The 24,839-nt window shown below is 40.5% G+C and overlaps 1 protein-coding gene across 6 annotated transcripts in view; it reads left to right on the top strand.

The window, feature by feature from the left end:
• Nucleotides 1-24,839, top strand: part of myo16 (myosin XVI) — a 390,437-nt gene that overhangs the window by 207,854 nt on the left and 157,744 nt on the right. For all 6 annotated transcript variants that reach the window (XM_072578153.1, XM_072578149.1, XM_072578148.1 and 3 more), the window contains 6 exons: nt 2,529-2,646; nt 9,483-9,630; nt 10,559-10,670; nt 13,183-13,300; nt 15,671-15,742; nt 15,847-15,988. In XM_072578153.1, the coding sequence (XP_072434254.1) occupies nt 2,529-2,646; nt 9,483-9,630; nt 10,559-10,670; nt 13,183-13,300; nt 15,671-15,742; nt 15,847-15,988 (710 nt within the window). The remainder of the gene's footprint in view (nt 1-2,528; nt 2,647-9,482; nt 9,631-10,558; nt 10,671-13,182; nt 13,301-15,670; nt 15,743-15,846; nt 15,989-24,839) is intronic.

Here is a 24,839-nt window from a genome sequence, read left to right as displayed (position 1 = left end):
GTTTCCTTTTCAGAAATGGTTGGGTAATGCTGGGGCTGTGGAGGCTCAAGGTGGCCCGAAGGGATGGGGAATCATAGAATCCCCACAGTGTGGAAGCAGGACATTCAGTAAATTGAGTCTACACCAACTCTTCTAAGAGCAACCCAGCCAGACGCACCCTGTATCCCTGCGTTTCCCATAACTGATCCACCTAGCTTGCACATTCCTTGATGCCATGGGACAGTTTAGCATGGCTAATCCACCTAGCCTGCACATCTTTGGGCTAGAGCACCCAAAGGAAACCAATGCAGACACAGGGACAACATGTTGCCGGAAGCTGGAATCAAACCTGGGTCCTTGGTGCTGTGAGGCAGCAGCGCTAAACACTGAGCCACATGGTCCTCTTTGTGGTTAAGCTGCTCTTCTTGTTACATTGCTGTTGCTAAGTATTAAGCATCATGGGAATGCCGATGTGTGGACCTTACCAACATTCAGCATTTTATCATGTCAAAGCACATCACACGATTAATTAGTATTTAGAAGATCACTTAATGCTCACTCTATCAGTGGTGACAATAATTGACATGGGTTAAATGACCAGGTAATCTATCATGCTGAGGTTGTTTGAGGGTTGGAGTGTTAGCCCGCACAGTAGCAGAATACCTGCCTTTCTCCAAGTTGGACTCTAATCATGCACCTTTCTCGTGAGTCAGCTATTGGTTGAGTGGGTTAGAATCACAGACTGCCAAAGGAACTAAAAGTGCAGCCAGTGTAGATTGAGTCAGTTCTGAAGAAGGGTCACTGAACCCAAAATTTTAACCTTTCTTTCTCTCCACAGAAGCTGCCAGACCTGCTTTTCCAAGAAATTTTGTTTCTATTTCTCATTTCCAGCATCCACAGTTCTTTGAGTTTTTTGCTTACATTGCATATTACAAGCCCAGGATTTTCAGTTCACCTAGATAAATGCGCAGACAATCATGTGAAATTCTGATTGACATTGACTGCATATGACACTCTAGAAATGATAGAAAATCCCACAAGATACACCTCTTCTGAGGGATGATACCAGAATTAGTAACTTGTTTGGAGCATGGAGTGATCTGGTCTCAGAGGCTGTTCTCAGGCACAAGGAGCTGCTACAATGCACGTCACTCTCAAATAAAAACAATCTTTAGGAGCAAAGGAGGGAACAGCTGGAGAATTAATAATGTGACTGAAACACAATGATTACTGTAGTCCCCTCAAATCAGTTGTGGAATATTCTGCTTTGAGAATAACTTACAAATAGGAAACAATACTGTGAATATGGATTAAGATCGCATTTTTAGGATGATTCCTTTTAAACTGAGATATAAAGGTGAAGAGCCAAACCACAAATCTAAAAAAAATGAACAAATGTAACAAGATTAAACTACAGTGTTGAGATCTAAAAGTGAAATCATTTGAAGAGTTGAAAAATTTCAGCAAGTGAGGTATTTATTTTCTGACCTTTAATGCAGAATGTAGAATGCGGGAGTCTTCTCAGATTAGGGAGCAGTGTTGCAGTGAAAATGAAAAGACCTAGCAGCATCTGTGGACAGAAAGCAGAGTCAATATTGCAGGTCCAGCGATCTTTCCTCAGAACTGTCATTGTGAACTCATGGCGTTCTGAAGAAGGGTCACTCCTCAAAACATAAACCCTCTTTCTCACTCCACAGATGCTTCCAAGCCTGTTGAGTTTCTCCAGCAATTTTGTTTTAGATTTACAGCATCCATAGTCCTTCATTTTATTTGAGCTGTGTTTGAGTGTTGGCTGTATTTCAATTGTGAAAAATTTATGGTCTTGAGGGGAAATTGTGATTATAATATGACAGAGAAAGTGAATTCCTTCTAAGGCAGAAGACAATATTGATGTTCCATTTCAGGTTAGAAGAGCTAGTGGGAGTAAGGGTGTCAATCAAATTCTAATCAGGCAGGTAACGCATTCAGCTATGAACCAGAAATCTATCATTTTCATGAATGTTACACTGACATTCGTTGGTGACAGCCACCACCGATATTCTGGTGTGGTGCACCTTATTCAAAAGACGCAAGGACCAAATTTTGCTCCCTCCCAATTAAAATACCTACTGTCAACCAGAAATAAAAAAATAATCATTTAAAGCTTCATTCTTTTCCTAAAACAAAGGACACTGTGGAAAAATGAATCTCTCAGTTTCGACAACCAGTTTAGTAATATATAAATTTTACTGAAAATATAAAAATAATCTAAAATTCTTCAAAATCACACATCAGGTTATAGTCCAACAGGTTTATTTGGAAGTACTAGCTTTCCAAGCGCTGCTCCTTCGTCAGGTAGCACCTGATGAAGGAGTGGTGCTCCGAAAGCTAGTGTGCTTCCAATTAAATCTGTTGGACTATAACCTGGTCGTTGTGTGATTTTTAACTTACATAATTAAGTAAGAATAACTTTATTCATGCATACTGCTTTTAGTCTCCATGTAACTTGTGCAACAGAAAGGAATGTAAAGCTGTACATGCCAGTACTGGTGATGAATATTTTCTTTCAGGTTAGCTGTGTGTTAGAATCGTTCGGCCATGCAAACACAACACTGAATGAGAACTCCAGTCGGTATATAAAATACCTAGGATTGCAGTTCGGTGAAAACAACAGGACTTTAATTGGAGGTAAGGCTTTTTTTTTGTGGAAGCATTTAACTTTCAGGATTTCACAAAATTGTACTCTTGGAGCAGAGCTTATCAAAATGCAAACTAGAAAGGGTGAGATGTGTAACTCACTAATTCCAGAGTATTCATAACTTATAGGTTGGCATGGTTCTTGAACCCTGGTTCAGATTAACACCAGCTTGCACTGACCATTTGAAATCATGTTGGTTTGGGGATTTGAATTAATTCACAGATGTGTGAACCTATTATACAGTGCTGATTCCCAATTCCATAATGACACAAATGTTGCCAGAGAATGAGATTATTAGTGACTGTTAAAAACTTTTCATGGCCTAGTTTTGGTTCTGCTGGTCCAGCCCTGTTCATGAAAGCACCTATAACAGGAAACTACTGCTATTACATCTTCCCCTCCCCTTCTTTTATTCCTCTCTCTCCTCTCCTCCAAAATCTATTCACATTCTCTTCCCTCCATGTTCTCCATCCTCTCCCACCTCCCCCTTACACTGTGCCCTTAACAGTAGACACCAAATTCACTTCAAAGCCATTGGGCACTCAATGTTCCTTTGCCAGGTTATTGGTTGTAACAGCTGGGAAGTCTGTGTTTGCGGCTACTTTTATCTAACTAAAACACCAGCTGTTGGTTACAGCTCTGCTTCCTGTAGAGTTGCTATAAGACTTTTCTGCCTTGATGATCCTTTCAACCAGCCAAAGAAGTGTGATGACCTTGATAGAACATCTGGGAACTTTAGAAACTGTGGGTGGAATCTTAGAGGAGTTTGAGTAACATGGGCTATCTTGAGATTTGTAGTCAAATTGGAGGAGAAGCCCATCTCCATGGTAAGAGCAGCTCACTCCATCATTTATGCTTTTCATCAATGTCATGGCGAGGTGGCAAGTTGCAAATGAATATTTAATGTCATGTTGATAGTACAACCCACCTAAATAATATTCAGGTTCCTACCTTAATGAACAAGCTAGACGTCAAGAAGACATGGATACCAGAATGGGTTACTGATGGATTCTGTTTGTTATTTGCTCCAACTGACCTTCATGTTGTCCACTGCCAATATAAATCTCAGGGAGTGTCCATGGGCACGAGTTGTGTGCACCCCTTGTTCTTGGACATTGGCACCTGGCATCTGCCAACCCCTATGTCCATCATGGCACCTCTCCGGTACACTGGCAGGTCATGGTGCATAAAGAACAGTCTTGCAGTTCCAATGTAGAGTCAGTGACTTGGAACGTTAACTCTACTTTCTTCCCACAGATGCTGCCAAACTGGTTGAGTTTTGCCAGCAATTTTTCTGTTGCTTCAGACCTCTGCTTTATTTTGGAACAGTGTTGTGTTGTAAGGAGCATTGAAAGGCAGCTAAAGGGATACATTGCGTGCAAGGACAGGCAGAAAGCTCGCTAATTGGACTTGGCTGATTGCTGGCTTGCTCACACAGTTCGTATCTACCTGCATTCTCACAGTATTCATGCCTAAAATTGCCTTGACACCCCCAACCTGTTAGTGCTTTGCCACTTCAGCCAGAGCTAAGGTTCCCAAAGCTGCTTTTATGAGATACTGTTTTATGCAGACATAAGGACAGATTGCTTGTTGTGGAAGGAGAGTCTTGGTGATTGGCACATCAAGACATGAATCTAACACTTCCAGCTGCTTGTGCAGCACACTGCATGGTCATTCCATGAAAAGATTATCTTCAAAACTGGCGAGGGCTGGTCCTCAGCCCAGACAAGGGGGAGCCACGGTTGGTCAGGAGATCCTTGTACTGTCAGTCATGGACACAGTTCACACACAGTTCGGGGACTTTTCATAGTCAGTCATCTGTTTGGGCTTATCATGGTCAGGGAATGTGCCTGACTACAGTCTGGGCAGTGGGAAGTGGTCAATTGGTGGAGGCAGTCAGGAGAATTTGCATACCATAAGTCTAGGAGCTACAAACTCAATGGTCAGGGGTCTGGTCAATATTTCTTGTCAGTAAGGATCTGTTACGCAGCAAGCTAATAAGAAGGCCAATAGAATGTTAGCCTTTATTGCAAGAGGATTTGAAAACCAGAGTAGTGAAGTCTTGCAAATTAAACTGGAGCTTGCTTAGACTGCATCTGGAGTATTGTGGGCAAGTTTGGTCTCCTTATCTCAGCAGAAATATCATTGCCATAGAGGGAGACTTGCTCCTGACATAGTGGGACTATCCTATGAAAAAAGGTTGGGTAAACTGGATCTGTATTCTCTAGAGTTTTGAATTGTGTGAGGTGATCGCAATGAAATTTATAAAAGTGGAAACATAGGGTAGATATTTTCCCAGATGGTGGAGTTTAGAACCAGGGGCCATAATTGATTTTAATTATTGGATGGTTCAGGATGGCAGAACAGGAAGTGGGTGTCATTCCACTTTATTGCATTTTCATGAAAACCATGTCTTCGATAAAGTAACAGTTAACCACTTTGAAGTGTTTGATATGTGATATCTCATTTACTATATTTGAATTTGCAGGTGCATGTAAGAATTTCCTTCCTTGCCTTTATAGACTCCATCCTGGGCTTAAGTTTACCTTTGAATAGAGCAGTCAAGCCAGCTCCCTCTCCTCCTGTCGGCTGTTCAATCTGCTGATAGACTTTTTTTTTAACCAGTACCCACCACAAGCCTCCATTCAGCGATTGACATAGGCGTTAGATTCCTTCACTGACATCCAATGCAAGCTCTCATTTCTTGGTAATCTTATAAATATGACCAGTGCCTTCTGCTCACTGCATAAGTCTAATACCAAGCTCAGGTGGCCTTAACTCATCACTCGCGTGAACTGATGGAAAGGTTCAAGATTATCACGTCTGGCCCTGAAAGGTGCCCAGTTTACCCTATCGATTACACTGCAAGGAAAAGCTATCTTAAAAGTTGGAGAAACGGATGAACAACTCCTTTTCAGATAACACATGAGTCATATTCTCTGCCAATAAGATGCTGCCACTAGGCAAGAAACAAACAGCATGCCACATTACGGTTGGGTAATGCGATACCCGGGTTTCAGTGTTGGCGCAATGCCAGCTATGTTGATAATGCATCCTAATGACTAGCGACTGCATCAAACTAACTTATCCTTTTGACTATTGACAGTGGTAACACATCATCTGAGCTTAATGAGCCTGTGCTTTCAAAACTCAAAGCACTTTGTCCAATATTAGATGCGGTTCTGCTGTTGGACAACATTTAACTAATAAACCTGACTGTCCTAAATATTACATCAGAAGCCAATTTAAGATTATCACGTTCGTGTTATTTATTTGTGCTGGCTAGAAACTACAGTTATTCACAGACAGGGTCCAGTTCTTCATCAGTTAAAGGAATGATGTGCAAAGTATTATAACAGAAATACAATTTAAGGAACACAATCATATTTTTATCGTCATATGATGATATGTAATCTTATGGTATAAAGCTTTCAGTTAACAATTTTTGAGAAGATTTTTAGCTCAGGTTAATGATAAGTATGTACATTAGCTTGCTGAGCTGGAAGGTTTGTTTTCAGATGTTTCGTCACCTTGACTAGGTAACATCATCAGTGAGAGTCTCCGGTGAAGCGCTGGTGGTATGTCCTGCCTCGCTATTTATAGGTCTTGGTTTCTTAACTTGGGTGATATCATTTTTGTTTTTTTTTCAAGGGAAGGTATATAGAATCTAAATCAGTGTGTTTATTGATGGAGTTTTGGTCTCATGCATGTCTTTGTTTCACCTGTCGTAGAATGTGTGTGTTTTCCTAGTCAAAGTGGTGTCCTTCTTTGTCTATATGTATGGAAACTAGTGATAGTTTCCATCTTATCAAGTTCTGGTCTCTTGCAGCATGATATGCTGAGGGAATCATGTTGCAGTACAATTAAATTGCTCAGCTTGAGCCCAGTCTGTGATTGTAATGTATGTATATATACCAGATTCATGGAAGTTTCTAGCCAGATTCATAAAGGTTCATGGAAACTTCACTACTAAGTGACCCACATCTTGCCCTTGTGTTACAAGAACTAATATAAGTATCACAGCATGACCATTGCAGGTCAACAGTAAACCACATCACACTATGTCTTGGGCAAACTGAGTGAGAGGTGATCTCTGGGAAATTTATAAACTGTGGTAACACAGGATAGGTATTTCCCCTTGGGAATATGTCAGAATATGTCAATTTATTTCACCTTTTCTCACTGAGGAAAGTGTTATGGAAACAGCTAATCCCAGTTGCATCCTATGGCAATGTTCATACTGCATCTCTGTGACAACCTCAGCACCCACTTCGTGTGCTGCGTGAATTGTTTGTTCCTTTCCAAAGTTTGTTTTCTTGTATTCCAGACCTGACGAGTGGAAGATGAAAAGCTTCGACTCTGTTTTTTTTTAACATTATGCAATGTCATGCATTTTCCAATTCCACATGGGATTACAACCAAAATTTAAAGTGCCTGAATCGTGTATGGGAATGAGAGCAATCCAGTGGTGGGAGTAACTCTTCAGTGATGTAATCCACCATCAGCTGACAGTCCAGCAGATATGGGCAGGCTTTGAAAGAGTCATTTGGTAGTACAGAACATGCTGAGTACTGCTGAAAAAAAAGAAACGTTTGTCAAAGCTTTTTGTCTTGCACTCATCAGAACAGCTTATAAATTTTTTGTGGAAAATTGCATGCATTAATTCACAGTATCCTGTTCTTTGCATCATAAAACAAAACACATGTACAAACTCTGAGCCTGTTTCAACTCAGCAAAATAGGCAACAGATACGAGCTGGCTCACTTCTCAAGGCAATGTCTCGACTAATCAAAGTTAACATGCCGGGTTTAAAATTTAATTCCAAAAAGTTATGATATTGACACAAAAACCATTAGCATAAGACATGCTGAGAATACAAAAGTGACATGGGTTTTAAAACATAGCACATAGAACAGTACAGCACAATGTAAGCCCTTTAGCCCTCAATGTTGTGCCGAACTTCTATCCTACTCTAAGATCAGGTGGCATGGTGGTCCAGTGGTTAGAACTGCTGCCTCACAGCACCAGGAACCTGGGTTTCATTCCCACCTTGGGCGACTGTCTGTGAGGAGTTTACACGTTCTCTCTGTGTCTGCATGGGTTTTCTCTGGGAGCTCTGGTTTCCTCCCACAGTCTGAAGATGTTCAGGTCAGGTGAATTGGCCATGGTAAATTGCCTATGGTGTTAGGTGCATTAGTCAAGGGTAAATATAGGATAGGGGAATGGGTCTGGGTGGGTTACTCTTCAGTGGGTCGGTGTGGATTTGTTGGGCCAAAGGGTCTGTTTCCATGCTGTAGGCAATCTAATCATCAGACTAACCTACATATCCTTCATTTTACTATGATCCATGTGCCTATCCTAATGTCTCTGACTCTACTACCACTGCTGGCAGTGCATTCCATGTGCCCACTACTCTCTGTGTAAAGAACCCGACCTCTGACATCTCCCCTAAACCTTCCTCCAATCACCTTAAAATTATGCCCCCTAATGATAGCCATTTCCACCCTGGGAAAAAGCCTCTGGCTATCCATTCTATGTATGCCTTTCATCAGTTTCCAAGATATTGATCATTGAACTCCAAAATCTGGCATCAATGGTTACCGATAGATTAAACATTGATGGAACAAAAGCCTTTTCTGTTGATGAACTCTACAGTGAGTGATAGGATGCTCTGAAAGGAAGTTATTGCGGTTTATGGAACCCTGCATTTGGGGGGAAGCTAGCAATGGTGGATAATCCCACTGCATGAGCAGTTTGACTCTCCTCGTCATGGTAGGGAGAGAAAAAGCCAGCTATGTTCTGGAGAAGATGTCATCGGTGACCTTCCAGATGCAGTTACGGGTCGGAAATTGGGATTTGCTTCACAGCTCCACAGTTATTCCTTGAAATGAGCTGCTGGAGTAAAAATATCCATGGTGGCTGTAACCCTGAAGACCATTGTTATGGGAGGGCCACCCATTCCTTCTGTCCACCTTCATCAGATGACACAGTTCAGAGATGAAGACCCAAGGCAGTCTTTGATTGGCACCTGCATGATCTTTCAGAGAGCTGTAGAAAAGGATTACTAAGTTTGTAAATCTGAAGTCTGCTCGTTCTCCTCTGCATTCTTGGGCAATGTTTACTTGCAGCTTGTCCCTCTGAAGGCAGTGCAGAAGCTGCTGGTGATTACGATTCTTGCTGGGTTTACTGATGGTGTTGTAGTTGCTCTTACCTGTAACATTGGCTTCACACTTGAGGCAAAGTCACAAGGGATCTGCCCACAGTAATGTCCACGGGAGATGTGTCAGCAGATAATCTCTGGGCAACATCAGAAAGATAACAGCATTTCATTAACAATGCTCCTGTCAATACAGAGTTGATTCCATTTTCCAAGCAGAGAGCAGTAGACGTCTTATGATAAGACTTAGATGTCATCGGTGATTTTTCATCCATTAAGTGATTGATTGAGAATGCATTTTTATTTTGGAATGTCATTGGGAACATGGAATGCACCTTTCTTTTATAACTAGAATATAATCAAGGTGTGGAGGTGCTGGTGTTGGACTGGGGTGGACAAAGTTAAAAATCACACAACACCAGGTAATAGTCCAACAGGTTTACTATAACCTGGTATTGTGTGATTTTTAACTTAGAATATAATCGACATGGCTAACTTTGGGCAACACCTATTAAAGCAAAATAAGTTTTAAAATAAGTACATTGTTATTGCATGGCACACTTGTAACTTACTGCAGGTTTACACTAACAATGGGAATCAATAGTTGATAAAGCCTTATTGAAAGATGTGACACTGTTCTGATAAGTTAACAGATGATTTTTCTTGCAGCCAGAGTTTATACCTTCTGTTTAGAGAAGTCTCGCCTTATCTCTCGTCCACTGAACCAGTGCAATTTTAATATTTTCTACCTGATGATTGATGGTCTGTCAACTGAAGAGAGGTGTGCTTTGTACCTCAGCAATCCTTTTGTCCACAGGTACGTGCTAGATTCTTCCTGAATAGCCTTAGATCCCATTCCATATTATCTAGCAGATCCCAGAGATTTGCTTATGGTGAGTCAATGGATGCTCAGTTTATTCCAATAAATGTGTTATCTGATAATGGAAAGTATAACAGCAAGAAGTGAGTTGTATGTATATACCCAGAAGGGAAAGAAATCTTCTGATTCACTCTGCTTCAGGAGTTTACTCTTCAATCCCAGGTTCTGGCTGATCAGTATTCCAGATTAAGGATTCAGATTAAACTTGAAGCATCTGTTTAATAAATTGGGTGTTGTGTGGCATGGTGGTTCATGGTTAGCAATGCTGCCTCATGGCACCAGGGACCCAGGTTCGATTCCAGCCTTGGGCGACTGCATGTGGAGTTTGCGCATTCGCTCCGTGACTGCACGGGTTTCCATCCAGTGCTCCAGTTTCTTCCTACAGTCCACAGATGTGCAGGTGAGGTGGATTAGCCATGCTAAATTGCATAGTGTCCATAGATTGTAGGCTAGGTGGGTTAGCCATGGGAAATGCAGGGTTACAGAGATAGGGTTAGATCTGGTTGGGATGGTCTTTGGAGGGTCAGTGTGGACTCAATGGGCTAAAAGAACTGCTTGCACACTGTAGGGAGTCTACAATACTGCATGCAGTCTTCTTCTTTACACATCCTTCAGTGCAATTGTGTTCCATTCTACAAACCAATGCAGCATGGAAGCTGAAAAACATATCAAATTCAAGGTCAAAAACTCCTTTTTGATGTTTCTGTTACTGATGTAAATTTGAACTGTCCAGTTGGGGAGTAGTTTTCCCTGAAGAATAATATTCTCATATGTTACATGCAGAGTGAGCATCAGATGGTCAGAGGCAGTAAAGCATCAGTTGTTCTTATTAAGTAACTGAATTAACTGTCCTACTCTGCACCAGGTATATGAATCAGAGTTCACAAGAGGAGGTGACAGCAGCTGAAACAGTTCAAAACAGGGACAAATTTCTTGCTGTAAAGCAAGCTCTAAGAAACTTGGGTTTCAACAACCTGGTAAGATGCATCAACTTTCATTGTCATCAACTTGCATCATCTGAACTTTCATTTTACATACTTCCAGAATTTTGAAAGCTCAATATGAACTACGTGCTTTCTGATGTATTAGTGCAGGCTATTTGAAACTCATTGCCCTTCTTTCAATCCAACTTCTTTCCTTTGTCAATTCAAAACAATGAGGTGCAGCTGGGTATATCTAAATGCCAGAAATTGGGTTAAATTACTGGAAATTAGAGTTTTATTTGCCCATTTCCATTTTAATTCAAACCAATTTTTATCTTTTCTGCTTGTAACTAAGTATGGGTGTAATTTTCTATAGCTCTGGAACTATAATTGGAGCAGAGTCTGAAAATCAGCTCTGTTCTACAGACTTGAAGATACAATTCATCTTTTCGGATGATACTTGTGATGTGGTTCCAACATTATTGATGAATTCTATGTATCTGACTGCATCCAGAAAGCAATAGGATTCACTATTGCACTACAGTCAAGTACCAAACAAGAATGTATCATTTCACAGCCTGTGCTGAGACCTGTGAAATGCATTTTCAGAAAAAGCCCCAGAATTTTGTGTCTACAATTGCAATTATTTCAAACTTCTGAAATAACAAGACATATCACTAGACCTCCTAGTTAAGAATAAGATTGTGTAGCAATTGGTGAAAAAAAAACAGGCTTTCTTTACTTTGACTGATTTATTGGGGAAAGAGAGAGATGTGTGTGGTTCTTCTTGCATTGTTCTGGTTCCCAGGAACCAATCAGAGAGTTGTTGTTGGCTAACAACCTTTGGCATCCATGACTGGTCACAGTTGCTCAAACCAACTTGTCATTGATCAAATCTTACTTTGTGCACAAAGCCTGAAACCATCCTTTAGACCTTTCCCCACATTATTTGCAAAACGATAGTGTAAACATGACTAAAAATAAGCTTAAAAACTCACACCACACCAGGTTACAGTCCAACAGGTTTGTTTGAAAGCACAAGCTTTTGGAACGCTGCTCCTTCATTGTCACAACCACTTGGTGAAGGAGCAGCGCTCCTAAAGCTAGTGCTTCCAAATAAACCTGTTTGACCGTAACCTGGTGTTGTGTGATTTTTAATTTTGACTACTCCAGTCCAACACTGGCACCTCCAAATCATAAAATAAGCTTCAATAACTTGCTTTTTAAAAGTACCACAATTATTTCCCCAGTCCTTTGTTGTGAAATAACCCCTTTCCTAATTTAAACCACAATCAAAAACAAAATAAAATGATGTGGTCACTGAAATGAGCACTGGACATATCTGGCACTTGTCTAACATTCATGCCACAAGGATGCTAGGTAATGACTATCTCCAACAAGAGAGAATCTAACCATTTGCCCTGACATTCAATGGCATTGTCATGATGGAAGGAAATGACAGTTTATCTTCACACAGTGAGTCTTAGGGCTCAGCTCCTTACCCTGGAGGTGGAGGTGCAGGTGTTGGACTGAGGTGGACAAAGTTAAAAATCACACCAAGTTATAGACCAACAGGTTTATTTGGAAGTGCAAAGTTTCGGAGCGCTGCTCCTTCATCAGGTAGCTAGTGGGACAGGATCATAGGGCACAGAATTTATAGTAAAAGATCAAAATGTCAGACAACTGATGTGATGTGTTGAACAAACGTAGATTGCTGTTAAGTCTTTAATCACTTAGAATGGGTTGCAGGTTTTGATTCATTAATATGTAAATCCCAAAACTTCTTTCACGCCACATTCCTAAGATAACTTAAGGTTTCATAAAAACCTTGAGTCAGATTGGTTCTGTTTCCAAAGCAGGAATTTATAAAATGTCACATGGACTGACTGCCTAAAGATCCATTGCTCTGTATTATTTGCTTATGCTAATAGCATTGTCAACTTTGTTACTGAGTTACATAATGGTAGTTATTCTGTACTGTGGTGTATTTTATGTCACTTCAAGTCTCATTAGGCAATTGGAGTTACGTTGCATCATTGTTTGTGATAAGGTTGCTTCTAGTCTCCTATAGGCCCAAAGATTTGGCTAGCTTATCCTTAAAGATTACAATTGACCCCTTCATACCATGTAGGTCACCTCTGTATGATGTGATGAGATCGATTATTCATTCTTTACAGTTCATGTGTATGGATTTGGAGTTTTACCATCTTTCTAAATTTACGGTTTAGATCATATCCTTCATATAGAACAAACTTCATAATAATGCCTTAGTGGATATTTATTTTTTCTGACTTCCTTTCAAAGTGGTTGCTGCAAGTCAAGGCAACACTTTTCTGTTGATAAGTTTTGAAATTTGTCATTAAGATTGAGAAATGTTACCAGTAATAATAAAATCCATTATTAAAACAACAGGTTACGCAGTAAATAATAGCACTGTGTTTAAAATATTTCCTGATTGACAATATAATGTTTAAAACTGATCATAAAAGGTTATGTTACAATTTACCAGGAAAATAGGTTCACAGATAATTGAAACAGCCCCTTGCTTTTTTCTTCTCTGTTTCAGGAAGTTGACAACCTGTTTCTGATTTTGTCTGCAATTTTGCTTCTTGGAGATATCCAGTTTCTGACTGTGACAGACACTGAGATAGCTTACGTGTCAGATGTGCAATTGGTGGAACAAGGTCAGTGTGCTTGAGAACAACTTGGTGCCTATGACCACAGTCTGTGAATGTGCCTGAATGAATGAAATGCAGAAATTCATCAGCAGATGGAGCTAGCACAGCACTTAACTCGGCACCATGACGTTGTCTCAGTTTTCTGCTGGAGTAGAAACCTTGGATTTTCCATTCCGTCTGAATGTTGGCTGGTTCTGTCGTAACCTTTGCCAGTTATTGGTGTAATTATCACCTGTACATAAGTGAATTGCAAACTTTTATGGCAATAGATTGCATAATTACATTGGTACCTGTGAGTAATGTAAAGCAGGACTTGCTTCATCAATATCACAGTGCTCACTGTTGGGAAGCCCCTTGGAAACCAAAAGAACTGCGGATGCTGTAAATCAGAAACAAAAACCGAAATCGCTGGAAAAGTTCAGCTCTAGCAGCATCTGTGGAGAGAAATCAGAGTTAACATTTCAAGTCAAGGGACCCTTCCTCAGAATAAGATTCCTCAGAGCACTCGGCACAAGACATTAACTCTGGTTTCTTTCCACAGACGCTGCCAGACTTACTAAGCTTTTCCAAGTCATTTCTGTTTTTGCCACATGGAAACCAGCTGATTTGCCTCTGATATTTTAATTCTGAGTTGTTCGAAGACCTTGAGGATGCTGTTAGTGCTAAATGTTGTTATTCAACTCAGAGTATAAATGAGCAATTGAGACGCACAAGCCCAGCAGCTTGGATTCCTGCTAGTGCTCCTGCTGATCAAAGCTTTAGATCTAGAATCATAATTTTCAAACCTAACCCTAACCATATCACGAAGCTCCAAAGAGAAATCATGATAGAATATAGAGAATCATAAAGTTGCAGCACCTTTCCTTTGTTGTAGTAGAGAAGCACGACCTATGTCCTTACTATGAATTTAAAAAAAGACACAATTTTCTGGGTATTTTTATGAAGTTGGTGACACTTGTTAAGTTGGAGAAGGCAGTTAGTTATCAGATTACAGAAATTTGAATTTTACGTTCTGCAAGTTATGACCTAGGGGTTTCTGCCAGATTATACAATGCTATATGATGTATTCAGCACCACAAGGTCTGGATTTTACACTTTCCCATCCACAGACTTAAAAGTGGTGGAATGGGGAAACCATGAAAGGCAGTGGTCAGTTTTCTCCACCGTGTACCCGCCTGACCCCAAAGCGTTGGGAATGACTTTAGGTTCTTAATTGGCCTCATCCCACTGCAGTTGGAGCTATGAAACTATAATTCTGGCTGGTGGAATGTAATGGTACCATGCAAAGTTGGAGGTTTCAAGGCAGGAAAGATCCAGGCCAAGTAGCCCTGGGGCCTGACACATCCCTCCCTCCTGCCCCTTGCCAATTTGGTACTCAGTGATCACTGACCTAATGCTATAGACCTCTGCCCACTGGCAGCTCATTGAGGTAGGGCTTTCTGATCCAGAAAAGTGCAAGATTCCCTGGATGGGTTCCCCTCTCCTAGACATGTTCCTCGTTCCTGAGAATTTAGTCAGGGGAAGTGGTTGGGGTTGGAGGACAAATATAGCGGCCGGTATAAATTAGCACAGGGTATTTAATGAGGCATCGGTTTTAACAAGCAGAATGCTTCAACTTTTGTGGCAAAAAGGCGCTACAAGATGAGGAATTCCACAGTCAAATGCAGTTTAAGGATCTTCCTCACCAGCCTCATCAATGTTATTTAACAAATCACAGCCAAACTCCAACTGGCTCATTCTTTTCCCCTAAACTAATGACTAAATCCAATTCTTAACACATTCAAGAGAATTAGAATTGACTCAACCTCATGAGAGATTGGGTTAGAAGCATTTAAATTAAATTCGGGAAAGTGTCTTCCTCACCATTGAGAGGAAGAGACCTTCATTTTACCACTCTGTTGAATTTGAAGCTGGCTGCAATGAACATAGGTACCAGAGTAGGACATTTATCCAGGGAACAGTGAGGTCTACAATTCTCCTGCTTTTCGGATGCTGCCTGACCTGCTGTGCTTTTCCAGCAACACACTCTCAGCTCGGATGTTTATCCCTGAAGCCTGTCCTGTCATTCCCTGAGACTGTAGCTGATCTCTACTATGATCGCATTTAATTGTCTGTAATTCATATCTCTCCATTCTGTTAGGCAACAATCAATGCACCATACATTTCAAACATTCACTTTGCACAGGTCTTCTGAGAGAGAGAATTCCAGAATCCTATCCTAAGGGATCACGGGCACAGCTCTAATTGGTTACACTACTCCAAGCTTGTGTGGTGCATTGCATCCCAGCAACCTGCATTACTGTGTCGTACCTTCAATGGAAAATGCATGAGATTTTGAGTTCAGTTAAACTTCAGTTAAAGTATGTTATCTTTCAGTGGCTGGCATTCTTCAAGTCTCACCTGATGACCTCAGTTCAGCCTTAACGTCTGATGTTCAGTATTTTAAAGGTAGGTTTCATATCAGGGAGGACGTTTTTCTCATGTCTTTCTTACATTTTATGAATTTAAAATATTAAAAGTCCAGCTTATTATTTCTTCACTTTCTACTATAGGGGATATGATTTTGAAGAAACACACGGTGGATGTTGCAAATTTTTACCGGGACCTTCTGGCAATGTCACTTTATAGTCGTCTTTTCAGCTTCTTGGTGAACAGTATAAATAATTACCTCCAGAGTCAGGAAGATGGGGAAGGGTAAGTACCATTGCTTCTGTTTCATATATCCAAGTTCATTGCTCAACCCTTTGAAACCAATATCACAAGTCTTTTTGTTTTCCATCTCAATTAACAAAATATTTAAGAAAAGAAACTGATCTCTTATGGCTTCATTTACAGTGAAATTGAGGCCATACTGTCGTAATCCTTATCTCTCAAACACAACTAGATTTAGGATTCAGTTAGGTACTGTTGAAATGCTACTTCAGGGATACTGTGGTACTGTGATCATGTCCCCTACCTCTGGGCCACAAGGCCTCAGTTCAAGTCTCACTTACTCCAAAGATGCATAATAACAACTCCGAACAGGTTGATTTGAAAATATGTAAAATGCTCCTTCAGTCCTAGAGGCCATCATTACTTCTACAGTAGTAAATTGTCAGTAACGTTACTTATCTATAACATAAACATTTACTTTTATCTTTCTTGATAATTATCTGGCATGGCTGACATGGCCATGTTTTGTCTCAATCCTTGGGGCCAAGGGAATTGGAGCTGCTTTAGTACCATATGTTAAGGGAATAAAGTCACACATAGACCAGAGTGAGTAGGGATAGCTGATCTTCCCTGTAGGACATTAATGAATTATTGCCAGTAGTTATAACGCTTCAGAAGTATTCAAGAGTGGTATCTCCTTGGTCGCCTCTGTTGTATTTAGTTGCATACATTATATTCGGCTTGGGATTCTGTATGCCCAGTTTATCTCAGAGCATTGGATAGATTACTCCAGTTTTAAATCCAAACATTTATTTAGATAACTTAGAGCATTATTGAAGTTTCACATGCATGTATCTTTGCTTGTTCTTAGATCTTTCAGAATATTGATTGTGTGTGTTTGTGTGTGTACGTCTGTGTGTCTGTATGCGCGTGTCTGTTTGCGTTTGTCTCTGTGTGTGTGCTGTATCTGCGTGAGTGTGTGTTTCTGTGTGTGTGTGTGCGTCTGTGTGTGTGTTTCTGTGTCTGTGTGTGCATCTATGTGTGTGTCTCTGTGTTTGCATATGTGTGTGTTTGTATCTTTGTGTATGTGCTGTATCTGTGTGCATTTCTGTGAGTGTGTGTGTACGTCTTTGTCTGTGTGTTTGTGTGTCTGTGTGTTTGTGCGTCTGTGTTTATGTGTGTGTGTGTTTGTATCTGTGTGTGCTGTATCTGTGTGTGTCTTTGTGTGTCTGTGCCTGTGTGTGTATGTGTGTGTGTGTGTGTGTGTACGTCTATGTGTGTGTCTGTCTAAGTTCAGTGTGTGTGGGTTCGATGTGTATGTGTGTACATGTGTCTGTGTGTGTGTGCATGAATCTGTGTGTGTGTGTCTGGGGTCTGTGTACATTTGGATTCGGTGTGTGTGTATGTGCGCGTATGTCTGTGTGTGTGTGTCTGTGTGTGCATGTGTCTGTGTGGGTGTGTGTGTGTCTGGGGTCTGTGCATGTGTGGGTTCAGTGTGTGTGTGGGTTCAGTTTGTATGTGTTTGCGTGTGTGCATGTATCTGCCTGTGTGTGTCTGTGTTTGTGTGTTTGTGTCTGTGTTTGTGTGTTTTTGTCTGTGTGTGTGCATGTCAGTATGCATGCATGCATGTGTGTGTATGTTTGTGGGTGCGTGTCTGTGTGTCTGTCTGTGTGTGTGTATGTCTGTGTGTGCATGCATCTGTATGTGTGCACATCTGTGTGTGTGCTTATGTCTGTGTGCTTGTGGGTGTCTGTATGTGTGTAGTATCTGTGTGTGCGTCTATGTATGCGTGTGTGTCTGTGTATGTGCGTGATTGTCTGTGTGTGCATGTGTGTGTGTTTGTGTGTGTCTGCATGCATGTGTGTGTCTGTGTGCATGTCTGTGTGTGCTTGTGTCTTTATGTGTGTTTGCACGGTTGTGTTTGTATGTGCTTATGTCTATTTGTGTGTGCGCACATCTGTGTGTGTGTATAGAATCTGTGTGCAGGTGTTTGTTTGTGTGCGCTCTTGTGTCTGCGCGCATGTGTGTGTGTCTCTCTGTCTGTGTGTGTGTCTGTGTGTGTGTCTGTGTATGTATGTTTGTGGAGTTAGATACAAGGCACTATCACTCCACCCACAAGTTAAAGGAACAAGCTATGTAAAAAGGGGCAGACACCAAGCTAGCAAAATAAACACAGATTTAAACCAAACCATTAAATGTTACAACAATCAATTTATACTGTCATTTAAGAAGTGCCAATTTTTTTTAAAATAAATTTGTCATCTGTCATAATGATTAGGCTATAATAATCTCTAATTTACAATTTGTGAATTAAGGCACAGCAATCATATCAAAGCTACTTATTTTGTTAATCACAATTTTACCAATGTATGGCCTTTTAATTCCTTCTATATATTACCTTTTTGGTTAGATTTATTGAATATGAATTCTTGAATAAAAACAATAACAACAATGACTTATTTTTGAAATCCTTACCTACAAAAGCTACAAAAACAATGAATACGTTTTTTCCAAATTTTAGTACATGTTTTTATAGTTAAGATTAATATATAGCTGAAAATGTGTTGCTGGAAAAGCACAGCAGGTCAGGCAGCATCCAAGGAACAGGAGAATTGACGTTTCGGGCATAAGCCCTTCTTCAGGAAGATTAATATATGTACAATTGAAGCGTTTAAATTTGCTAATTTGTTTTCTTCTTCACTAGATACCTTGGATGTGGTGGGGATGTTGGGAGGAGGGGGTGAATGAGCAAAATGAAGCTTTCTGGGGAAGAGGAGGAAAGTCTGGTGTTACCAAAGAAAGTCATATCTTTCCAGCTCCTCATTGTACTTTTTATCAACCCTATTGCTTTATTTTGATTTGTAGAAAACTCTCCTTAGTTGTCATCAGTTTCTGTTTTATGAATATATAATTTTAGCCAATTAGTCTGTGTAACATTTGGATATTTAACGATGTATCACTTTAAGTGAGACAGACAAAATATATGCTCAAGATATTTTTGATAATGCAGTATGTTAGCTATGAATAATTAGATTAGATTCCCTACAGTGTAGAAACAGGCCCTTTGGCCCATCCAGTCCACAACGACCCTCTGAAGAGCAACCTACCCAGACTCATTTCCCTCTGACTAATGTACCTAACACTACAGGCAATTTGGCATGGCCAATTCACCTGACCTGCACATCTTTGGACTGTGGGAGGAAACCAGAGCACCCAGAGAAAACCCACACAGACACGAGGAGAATGTGCAAACCCCATACAGACAGTCACCCGAGACTGGAATCAAACCTGGGACCCTGGTGCTGTGAGGCAGCAGTGCAAACCACTGAGCCGCTGGGCCACTCCCAATGCATATACAATTTGAGCCAATTAGTCTGCGTAACATTTGTTTATTTAAAGATGTATCAAGTTAAGTGTCATTTTTGTCATTTACATAAATGATTTGGATGCGAGCATATGAGGTACAGTTAGTAAGTTTGCAGATGACACCAAAATTGGAGGTGTAGTGGACAGCGAAGAGGGTTACCTCAGATTACAACAGGATCTGGACCAGATGGGCCAATGGGCTGAGAAGTGGCAGATGGAGTTTAATTCAGATAAATGCGAGGTGTTGCAATTTGGGAAAACAAATCTTAGCAGGACTTATACACTTAATGGTAAGGTCCGAGGGAGTGTTGCTGAACAAAGAGACCTTGGAGTGCAGGTTCATAGCTCCTTGAAAGTGGAGTGGCAGGTAGATAGGATAGTGAAGAAGGCGTTTGATATGCTTTCCTTTATTGGTCACAGTATTGAGTACAGGAGTTGGGAGGTCATGTTGCAGCTGTACAGGACATTGGTTAGGCCACTGTTGGACTATTGCGTGCAATTCTGGTCTCCTTCCTATTGGAAAGATGTTGTGAAACTTGAAAGGGTTCAGAAAAGATTTACAAGGATGTTGCCAGGGTTGGAGAATCTGAGCTACGGGAAGAGGCTGAACAGGCTGGGGCTGATTTCCCTGGAGCGTTGGAGGCTGAAGAGTGACCTTATAGAGGTTTACAAAATTATGAGGGGCATGGATAGGATAAATAGACAAAGTCTTTTCCCTAGGGTCAGGGAGTCCAGACCTAGAGGGCATAGGTTTAGGGTGAGAGGGGAAAGATATAAAAGAGACCTAAGGGGCAACCTTTTCACGCAGAGGGTGGTACGTGTATGGAATGAGCTGCCAGAGGATGCAGTGGAAGCTGGTACAATTGCAATATTTAAGAGGCATTTGGATGGGTATATGAATAGGAAGGGTTTGGAGGGATATGGGCCGGGTGCTGGCAGGTGGGACTAGATTGGGTTGGGATATCTGGTCGGCATGGACAGGTTGGACCAAAGGGTCTGTTTCCATGCTGAATATCTCTATGACTCTATCTCTATGACTCTAAGTGAGACAGACAAAATATATGCTCAAGATATTTTTGACAATGCAATATGACATCTATGAATAATCTGAATACTTTGTTATTTTGAGAGCATTTTCAGTCTCATTACTTTACGCAAATGATTGAGATGAAATCGTACCATTGATATTGGCACATTAACGTGTAAATGTATTTGAGTGTCACTCTTGACATTGTTACTTGAACAAGATCAAATTGGGTAAAATGCAGCCTATTTTAAATTTCACCCATTGAAACCATAGAAAGCAAATTTGGGTGATGTATGAGATGGGTAACAAATGGAGATTGCCAGCTCTGTGCAACATTCTAAAATGAATTTCTCTACCAATATTGTGAACATACTGGACAAAGGATTTCATCTGATTTGGCAACACTGCTCATATTGTGTGGCACAAATTAATTTTGCCCTATAATGCAATTTAAAAAAAAATACTGAAGCTTTGATTAGAATTTGACCTTGATCTTTTTAAAATGTATTGTGCCTGAGGCAGGTAGTTGATAATTGAGTCTTTTTGTGGAGACAATGAAGGAACATTTCTAGTATGCACAGGGAAGTTTGCCATATAGATCAGAGGCCATGTTTGCAAATTCTTTGTTTGGTTCAATTAGGCTTCATTTCTGTCTGAGCTTCAGGACAGTTTAAACTTGCTGATTCATGAAATGTACATACTCGTTACAGTTCGGTCAAATATCTTCAAATATTAATTAAAGCTTTCTTTAAAAACTACTTCCCATCGGTTCCTTGCTGATAGTTGCAATGCCTTCACTCTGAGCCAGTCTCCCAGTGTCCCCTTCCTTATACCTTCAAGAAGAGCTAGAAACTGGCAGCTGGGTAATGAAGAATACTCCTTGAATACCAACACAGTGACCACCTTGCCATATAGATATATAGATATATAGCCAGGCACCCGAAGATCACCTCTATCTCTGCCTCAAGAGTATTCAATGAGTGAGTTTCTACAGCTCTCTGGGATAGGAAATAGCAGAGATTTACAATCCTCTGAGTGAAGAAATCTCCTTTTAACATTCTTAAATGGTTGGTTCCTTATTCTGAAACTGTGCTCCATTGTTCTAGATGCTCTAGCAAAAGATAAAATCTCTCAGCACCTAGCCTTTCAAGGCTAACCAAATCATTCATGCTTCAATGGTATCACCCCTCATTCTCCTACATTCTAGAGAGGAGAGTTCCAAGCTGTTCAACTCCTTACACGATCATAATTTTGCACAGAATAGGTACAGGAGTAGGCCATTTCACTTATCAAGCCTGATTAACCACTCAATAAGATGATGGCTGATCTGATTGTAGTCTTAACTCCACTTAACTCCCTTGTCAATCAAACATCTGTGTGATTCAGCCTTGAGCATGTTCTCCTTCCGTTAGTTTTTGGGGAAGTGAATTCCAAATTCTAATGACCCTTTTGGAGAAGGAATTCCTCCTCCATCTTAAATAGGAGATCTCTTATTGTCAAACTTTTGTCTTCAGTTCTCCATAAGGGGAAATCATCCACCCTGTCAAGTTCCAAAAGAATCTCTCATGTTTCAATAAGATGACCTCTCATTCTTCCTGTGAATTTAAGCTTAACCTACTCAAACCTGCCACTACATCCATGAAATCGACCAAGTGAGTCTTCTCTGAAGTAATTTTGAAGCATTATATAAAGAGGCCAAAACTGGAAATAATATTTCTCGCTTAATGATCTGAACGTCTGTAGCAACCCTTTCATACTTATACACTTCATTCACCTTGCAACAAAGGACAATATTCCATTTGACATCCCAATCCCTTGCTGTTTCCACATGTTCACTTCCTTTGAACAAGGTTCATATCAGACTCAAAGCGTTAAATCTGTTTCTCTTTACAGGTGTTTGCAGACCTGCTAAATTTCTCTAGTACTTTATGTTTTTATATAATATTTTTGCCCAGTCTGATTGAATAAATATTATTTTCAAAACTCATAATCTAATTCAACTATTTTCCGTATGACAGATGTTAGGCTATCTAGCTTATAGTTTTCTGTCCCCCTCCTTTCTTGAATGAATGGGCTGTATTTACAGTTTTCCAAAATTATTGTCAGACAGCATTGTCATCCTGGAAATCAGTCTATGACCCTGTGCTGTACTACCACCAATACAATATATCCTTCCTGAAATAAGGATGCCAAAACTGTCCATTCTATTCCAGGTGTACTTGTATCCAAACTGTGTAGAATTGTAGTAAGACTTCCTTACTCTTGTACTTCAATCTCCTTGCAATGAAACCCTACTTCCCATTAATCTTCCCTGTTGCTTTACGTCCCTGCATGTTGGAGTGAAGAGGTCATTTGAGACCTCAGGAGTGGTTTTCCTAGCCCTTTTGCTGGTTATGCCAGAATAGTGGCAAAGCCAACTTCTGCTCAATGCTGTTGATGGATGAGTTGGAGTCTTTGAGGGTCAGCAGCTGCTTACGGAAGGAAGATCCTTCCGTAAGACAACTTGTGTTTCTTCAAAGCACTCATGGGGACGGTGACAGGGTATCACCTCAAGTATTCTTTTCTCTTATCATAGTTGCTCATTGAAATTGAAAACGGGAGACTTTTAGAGCAACTGATGAGAGAATTACAAGAACATAAAATGAGGAGATACAAATAGACGGCCTGCCCTTTGACAGATTGCCAGTGTGCTGCCTTCTTATGTTTCTTGTATGAGGACACTCAAGTTGAAGCATCACCATTTAATAAATAATCTGCTTTTCTACCTTTCCTGGAAAACGATGAAGGCTGGATTATGGTTCAAATACTCCTTTGTTTTGCAGAAAACTGACTTCCCCTTGGTATTCCAAACAATGACAGATTTGGACAGCTGTTACTTCTGGCCAGATGACTTCCCTGCCCAGTTGTCAGATTTGCTAGATGTCCATGAAGCAAGTTCTGCCATGTTGATGTAGGCATCTTAAACATGTTGCACATTTCTCCATGACGCCTCTGTCAGGAAGATCAATAACTCACTAACTTATTAGTTTACATTTGGAAACAAATTACAAAGGTAAAATCAATATGGAGTTCTGAAATAAACAGGGAGAAATTGAGGACTTGCAGATGCTGGAGATCAAAGTTGAAAAGTGTGGTGCTGGAAAAACACAGCAGGCCAGGCAGCATCCGAGGAGCAGGAGAATCAATGTTTCTGGCATAAGCCCTTCTTCAGGGCATAATTCCTGAAGAAGGGCTTATGCCCGAAACATTGATTCTCCTGCTCCTCGGATGCTGCCTGGCCTGCTGTGTTTTTCCAGCACCACACTTTTCAACTTCGGAAATAAACAGTCTGATAAGGACTGTCATTAGGAACAATTCCCCAAGTGAACATTTTCAGTGACAAAGACCTACACTGCTTACCACTATAACCTGTGTTTGCCACCCAGTGCCCACTGATCCCTCTTTTCCACCTACAAGTTTCAAATGAAGTTGGGGGATAGTTATGGCAAGTTTTTCACTATTTGTCAATGTTATCTCTATTACTTTAATCAAGATAGAAGAATATTTCCTCTAACTTGACCTTTACCTATTTTGCTTCAAAGGCTGTAATTGTTTTCTCTGATTATATGACAACTGCTTCCCTGATCTATAGGAACTCCACCTCTTTAACTATTCAAAGCATCTCTTCAGGTGTTGTTGGAGAATTTGCCTGTAAGAACAATGTAAATACAATGTTGCAACTCTTCCTACCATTATCCTGCTTTGGGTTTGTGAGCTGCACCTACAGAAACCAGTTGGATCATCAAATGCCTGCCTTATAACTTGTGTGGTTTACTGGTTGAAAATAAACTAACCCATGGAAATAAGTAATCTCCAACAAGCAATTAATTAAGAGACCATTAACATTTTCATGACATGATGAAGGGCAGAGGATAACATTGTGCTGATTAACATGGCAGCTATTACAGCAGTGTTCTACTGCAGTACTACCTGGGTAGTATTTGCAGCTTTTGTAAATCGCACCGCATGTACCTGATAAATTACAATATTGCTGGAGGGACCCAGCTATGGAGAAGTAGTACAAGCTGAGATGTCTGCATTGTAATTGTCAAAAAACCTCTTTGAGCCCACCACCTCCCCTCCCCCCCACCCCCCTCACCTCCCAGAGATTCAGAAAGGTTTTCAAACTAAAAGTGCAAAGTGTTCACTTCAATAATTATATGCAAGTCCTAACAGTATTCGAACTGAAATAAATCAAACAACTGCAGATGCTGGAAATGTGAATCAAAAACAGGAATTTCTGGAGAAATTCAGCAGGTCTGGCAGCATCTGTGGAAAGAAAGCAGAGTCAATGTTTCAAGTCCACTGATGAAGAAGAGTCACTGACCTAAAAATATTAACTCTCCTTTCTCTCCACAGAAGTCTTGCTGAGTTTCTCCAGCAATTTCCATCTCAGTTAGAGACCTGTTATCATACTACCCAAATTCCTTTGTGCATCATTTTTAACTCTTTCCACCCAGC

The sequence above is a fragment of the Chiloscyllium punctatum genome, chromosome 9 (genome assembly GCF_047496795.1).
Source record: "Chiloscyllium punctatum isolate Juve2018m chromosome 9, sChiPun1.3, whole genome shotgun sequence".
NCBI lineage: Eukaryota > Metazoa > Chordata > Chondrichthyes > Orectolobiformes > Hemiscylliidae > Chiloscyllium > Chiloscyllium punctatum.
Note: the sequence above shows the minus strand (reverse complement) of the source record. Positions and strands in the feature narration are given on the sequence as shown.